Source organism: Amborella trichopoda, chromosome 2 (genome assembly GCF_054954075.1).
Source record: "Amborella trichopoda isolate Santa Cruz 75 chromosome 2, AtrichopodaSantaCruz75HAP2 v2.0, whole genome shotgun sequence".
NCBI classification, from domain to species: domain Eukaryota; kingdom Viridiplantae; phylum Streptophyta; class Magnoliopsida; order Amborellales; family Amborellaceae; genus Amborella; species Amborella trichopoda.
In genome coordinates, this window is record NC_142337.1 from 63,627,344 (window position 1) to 63,633,640 (window position 6,297).

General features: G+C 37.0%; 1 protein-coding gene across 1 annotated transcript; it reads right to left on the reverse strand.

The window, feature by feature from the left end:
* Positions 1-232: 232 nt before the first annotated feature.
* On the reverse strand, positions 233-1,149 carry LOC18445342 (flowering-promoting factor 1-like protein 1). Its single transcript, XM_088859411.1, has 2 exons — positions 1,062-1,149; positions 233-1,005 (listed from the first exon to the last, which is right to left on the reverse strand). Exon 2 carries the CDS (start codon positions 908-910, stop codon positions 578-580), a length of 333 nt encoding a protein of 110 aa, XP_088715537.1. The 5' UTR covers positions 911-1,005; positions 1,062-1,149; the 3' UTR covers positions 233-577.
* Positions 1,150-6,297: the final 5,148 nt, after the last annotated feature.

Consider the following 6,297-nt stretch of genomic DNA (forward strand, 5'->3'; position numbering starts at 1 on the left):
AAGAGAAGGATAGAGTACAAAAGTATTGGCCTCTTGGCACATAACCGAGGGTGAGGGCGTAAATGTACCTCAAACAGCCACTCGTTATTTCTCTCTTTAGACTTGACAGCTTGTTTCTCTCTCTAAACTGGAAAGCACGTCATGGAATCGAACTCTTCTCTCTCTACAGTTGAGAGCACGTCATCAAAAGGGATTTGATGGAATGTTACGAAGATATACAAAATTCAGCATGGGAACAACACTAAATAATTGCATTCACGTCGAAATTATAAGTTACAAGTACAAGGGACTGAAACAAAGAAAAAAAACAAGAAAAATAAAACACACACACAATTCAATCTCATGTTAGAGAGAGAAACACAATCCACACACCTGCCTTTGAAGTTAGCACCTTGCACCCCCCAAGGCTCTATAAATCCTACCATCGACGCATCAATCTGCTCTCTTACTCTCTCTCTCTCTCGTACACATCTATCATCAGCTCTAAAGCAACATTTTTTTTTTCTCACGACAGAAAAAATCCACTTTTCAAAAGGGTGAGATAAGATGACTGAGAGGAGAGTGGCGGAGAGAGAGTTCACATGTCCCTGACTTCGAACACGCTTCGAGTTTTGACGACGATATCATACATATGCATGGACCTGAAGCGGCTGAACTCCCTAGGCAAGGAGATGAGGTGCACAGAGGAGCGCTTGTGGAACTGGAGGAGGTCAGGGTTCTCATAGTACCTCTCCCACCCAAGGCTGGTGAGCATGCTCTCCAGTGATGCATACGAGGTCACCACCTCCCCTGTCGCCACATGCACCAGCACTTTGCGCCTCGCTCCCATCGCGTCCGAACCATCCAACGAGTCACTGCCGGGTGACACTAGCCGGACCACCCCATTATTGAATGTCCACACTCCTGACATTTTAGAGAGAGAAAGAGATGGAGAGAGGGGTGTGTTCTATGTATGAGAGAGAGAGAGAGAGAGGGGGGGGAGAGTGTCTAATGTGGTGCTTTAAGGTAATGAGAGAGAGAGAGAGAGAGGGGGGGGAGAGTGTCTAATGTGGTGCTTTAAGGTAAGGAGAGAGAAAACGTTATGAGGTTGATGAAGAGAGAGATGCAAGTGAAGGAAATGAATGGAGAGGAAGGGAGGAGGATTTGTTGGTTTTGGGGTTGGAAGAGATGATGAATGAGAGTTGAGGGTTGATGGGGTGCCATATATATATGAGAGTTTTGGATTAAAAATGTAATTTGCCCAATTCAAAGGGGTGGGTGAGAAAGGAAGGTTCATTGTGATGGTGGGATCCCATGAGGCCGCTTTTGGATCCTCGGATGCAAACATTTTATCCAGTTATGGTGGGAGGAGGTCCCGCACGTACAAGCCGTGAGGGACTAGATTGGCAAGAATAAATTCATCAGCTTTGTCCCACTTGGAATATGTCGAAAGAAGAAAGAATCAGCTTTGGGGTATGGAGAGAGAGAGAGAGAGAAGGATTTCATCAATTGAGTACAGAGAGAACCACATTTCATCAATTGAGTAGAGTAGAGAGATAGAGAACCATATTTCATCAATTGAGAGGGAGAGAGAGAGAGAGACTGCATTTCATCAATTGGTAGAGAGAGAGAGAGAGAGAGATTTTTGGCAAAGTGAAGTTGCTTTTTTTCAAACCATTTGTACCTTCAAAAGTTATTTTTATAAGATTATGACAAAGTTGTATTCCACAAGGACACTCAAAAGGATTTGGTGCTAATCTTTGATGTGTACCCACATAATCATGTTTAAAAAGTTATGCATAATGCAAACAAGAGGCATATCTCTCTAGAATGAAAGAAAAACGTCCCTATAGGATTAAAGCCTTTAGAAGTAGGTAAGGAGTATCTAAAGACACTGACCTATAACAAATTAGGTCAAGACAAACTCGAAAAATGTGCATGTCTCGGGTGGTCCTTCATCACCTAGAGGAAGAAATCTCCTCAACCCCACAGACATAGTAGATTTTATGTATGCCTTGAGGGCACCTATTTCATCTTTTTCCCAACAAAATGGTCATCCCTTGCTCCTTTGCCCCTCTTTCTCCAAGCCAAGAGGTCCTATGAATAGGACAACACACCCAATTGGGGTGAAAGACTTCTTTAGGCAAAGTCTTCCTCTTGGCCCATCTTGTCACTCTCTCTAAAATTCCTCTAAGTTTAGCTGGACCACTTGGACCTCATTGAAACTTCCCCAGACCAAGATCATTCACAGACCCAAAAAAAACTTTTAAAGAAGGGTGAGCTTTGTATAAGGTGTCAACCTTACACTATTGAAATAAGGTGCACCTCAAAACTATGCTGAAAATGAAGTTTCGGTCGGTGCCATAAAGCTTTGAGATAGTATGAAAATCTATTGTTGCTCCCAATTATGAAATTTAAAGTTCTAGAAATGGTGATGATGAAGCAGATCTATAAACATTTGAAAATTGACAGTCCAGATAATGTATTAGAAGATGAACCTATTTTTGAGACTAAAAATCATCTTTTTCAACGTCTATGAATTTCGAGGTCGAAATGATCGACTTGAAGATTTTCCAGCATAAAAAAGCCTTCAGTGGGTTTTTTAGGTGCACCTTACTCGTACAGTATAAGGTTGAGATCTTATATAAACTATTTCCTTTAAAGAATTCAGTCTCACTAATTTCTTGTGAATTTAGACATGTAGACCACAAGATAAGCAAAGGTGGCAATGGAAGAGTGTACAGCTCATATTCTTTGCCACAAAGGATTCCAATGATACATTAGAATCCGATATTTAATCCTCAAGAGACAAATATGAGCCACAACAACCATCCTTTATTTTTTGGGCACTTCAGCTTTTTTTGCTCCCTTTCAATGTAAAGTTAGAGGAAGAATTTGGGGGAACAAGGAGTAGCTCCCATCACCCGACCACCATCTTTTATATCATGCTTGCTTTGTGCCCATTTCACTGGGGATCACACAATGTGGGCTCCTCTTGCTAGAGAATCACTGCTCACCCTTGTCCAGTCTAAACTCTAAGACCACAAGTAGGTCCGTCAACGAGCCCGAGTTGGGCCAGCCTTGGCCTTAGCCCGGCCCATATCTGTATAGGGCCAGCATAGGCCTGGCTCGGCCCTAACAGGGCCAAATATGCCCTAGCCCAGGCCTAGCCCTCTGGCCATATTTTGTGGCCCTGGCCTTAATTTTTTAGGGTCATGCCTCCTTGTCCATTGCCACCCTAACCACTGGCTAGAATCGAATATTCAATTTTCTCATGGGATTGTATATAATGAGACAATCCTATTTAAGAGTATTTTAAGAGTATTTAAGAGTATTTTTAGGATTTCAAGAGGTAATCTCATCGACCTAGCAACCAACCTAAAAATAAAAAAATAAAAAAAAATGTATGTGCATGAAGAATAACGTCCTATGATTGAATATTATCCACCTTTTGAACAACATAAGTGTTTAGGAATTTAAACTCCTTTCTTCTTCTTTTTTAATTATTTAAGTATACTCATCTCACGATTCTTTAGTGGTTCATAAATTACATAAAATCCCTCGTAAATACTCTTTTTCCCGTTGGAACAAGTGTACAATGTACTTATGCAGGAGTATGATATACGTACTCTTCTTAAAGATGCACTTTATGATAAACTAGTTTGAGAAAATGCTTAGTTTTTTCTAGGACATGATTAAGAATCAGGAATTATAAACCCCCTCCAATACGAGAAGAGAAAAGTTTATATAGAGCGAGGCTCCAAACAATCAAAATTGAGCCTACCTAAAAAATTTAACCAGAAGAGGTTGTTTTGATGCTCAAATATCTTTAAATTGATCATCTCAACATCAAGATACATGGACATGAGAAAAAAAAAGATTTTAACTTTTGAAAATAGTGTATTTTGTAACACATTTTTCGACCGTCAATTTTCAAGTTTTCATAGATCTCTCAATCTACATTATTTTTTAAGCTTTAAACTTTATAAATAAAAATGAAAATTGCTATAAAAAATATTTTCAGTATTGAAACCATATTTCTCGACACTATTTGAAAGTAGGCCCTAATTTGATTATTAAGAGCCTAGGCTCTATACAAACCGCACCCGAGAAGAGAAACCTTATTAAGTTGTGAAAACAATACTAATAGAGCTAAATTGTGGTGAAAAGAAAAAAAAAAAATGACATAATTGGCCAACAATTGGAAGTTTGTCTGTTATGGAAACTATAATTTTCAAACAAAAAAGAAACCTCCTATTGACTTTAGGCAGCAAAAAGTTAAAGTATTCGAAAATTTTGAGTTTTTTTTTTTTTGGGTAAGTCAATAAAAGAAAAGGCCTCTACATAGTTTTCATTAATAGAAGATAAAAAAAAAAAAAAAATTGCAACACATTATTTGCAATCCTGCCATAAGGCAATTACACAACCTCATGAAGTAAAGGAAGAGAAAAAAAAGTCTAGAGGGCTAGATGGCCAAACTGGAAAAAGAAAAATCTTAATTTCTTGTATTTTTTGGTCATCCAATCGAAAAATCCATCGTGTCAGTGAGTAGTTATAAAAGTGGGAGGAGACAACAGTAGCATTCACACGTGTGCCTGTGCACATGAAAATAGACATGGGAGAGACATAGATAGAGTCTCATAAAATTTAGATGTTGAAGGTTGTAGGGCTATTTTGAGAGGGAGAGAGAGCATTAAAAAAAGAAAAAGAAAAAGAAAAGAGAGAGATGTTTGTTGAATTTGGATGTGAAGGTTGCATTGGAGAATCTTGGGACACTTTAGCTATTATCTTAAACCATTTTGCTATGACATCATTCCATGATTCATTATTCTCATGACATTCCCTAAATCATAAGATAAGTAATCAGGTTTTCTAATACTAAAAAGAAATTATTGTTTGGGAGCAAGCATTAGAAATGTCATTTGCCCCAACTTTTTTCTTTTAGGAATGTATTCCATAAGTTCTCTCATTTCCCAACCAAAGAGTTCAACTTTGATTTGTTTTTCTTAAGTGTGTCGATTACTCCATTATAGAAAGCTTACCCAAATAGTAAACTTCTTTAAAGGAAGGTGAATAAATTCTCAATGGATATTTTCGCTTTAATGTTAATCAGGAAAATGATTATTAAATTGAAAAAGTAAAAGAATAATGTCAATATTGTACCTCTTAATGGGTAAGTCCTTTTCAGGGATGGTATTTGATTCATGCCTAACTTTGTGGCATTTAAATAGATTTTAATTGCACCTAAGTGAGTTACTCCAAGAAGGCAACTCTTCCCTTATTATTTAATGGAATTTGAGCATCTATACTCTGAACACTTAAAATAATGTGCATGATGAGCTCTACATGTCATTAAGTGTTTTATTTTTACTTTACATAAAGTATACATGACCATTTACTATTCTATATTTGATAACTAATAGTGATTGTCACTTTGTGTCAAATGGAAATGGTCTTGAAATATATGATCTGTTTTTTTATCAATTAGATAACTATGGGGTTACTCAATTTTCAATCATTTTTTTTTTTTTTCCTTTTTTTCATTTTTTTTTTTTTTGACAGTAGTCTTAGATAATTATGCTGATTGCCATTTTACCAATGATCTAGTATTCATGTCCAATGTAATGGCTAACAGACGGTGGAAGCATAATAGGTAGCATTCATATAGCATGCATACTAATGATCATGCTGTAAGGTCCTTTTTCTTAAGAGAATTTTTTGGGCATGTTTTGTTTCTTGTGAAAGCGCTTTCTACGGTCCCTGGGAAAGTTTGTTCACCATTTCCCATCATCTTGAGAAAGCGCCTTTGCACCGAAATATGTATGAAGCCGCTCTCTCATGAAAATACATAGAGCAATACGAAGGCTGGGAAAGTACTCTCGTAGCTTCTACACTAACCACTTGTTTCCTAGAATAGCAAGCACTAAAAAGAGGCTGTCCAGGGGGAAAGGACTCCCTCAAAAGCATCCTTTCCCTCGAGACAAAATATATTCATAATTTTTTATTTTTAAGGTGAAAAATTTATGCTGTTTATATCAATGTTGTTATATTCGTTTTTAGAGTCTTTTTTGGTTTGGTGCGATGTTTCGACCGATTCAAAAGAAAACTTCGGATTTTTTTATTTAATATAAATAAATTAAATATTTATATATAAAATAATGAAAAATAAAAATTAAAAACTTCAAAATAAAAATAAAAATACTTTTACATAGATTTTTTTTTTGCTTAGGCCGAAGCTTTGGACGAATCGGCCCAAAGCATGCCAAAAACGACTCGAAGTTAACCAAAACGACAGCATCAGACTTAGCTTTGCTTCGA

Excerpts from the sequence above, each read along its gene's own strand:
- LOC18445342 (XM_088859411.1), bottom strand. The coding sequence starts at position 910 with ATGTCAGGAGTGTGGACATTCAATAATGGGGTGGTCCGGCTAGTGTCA.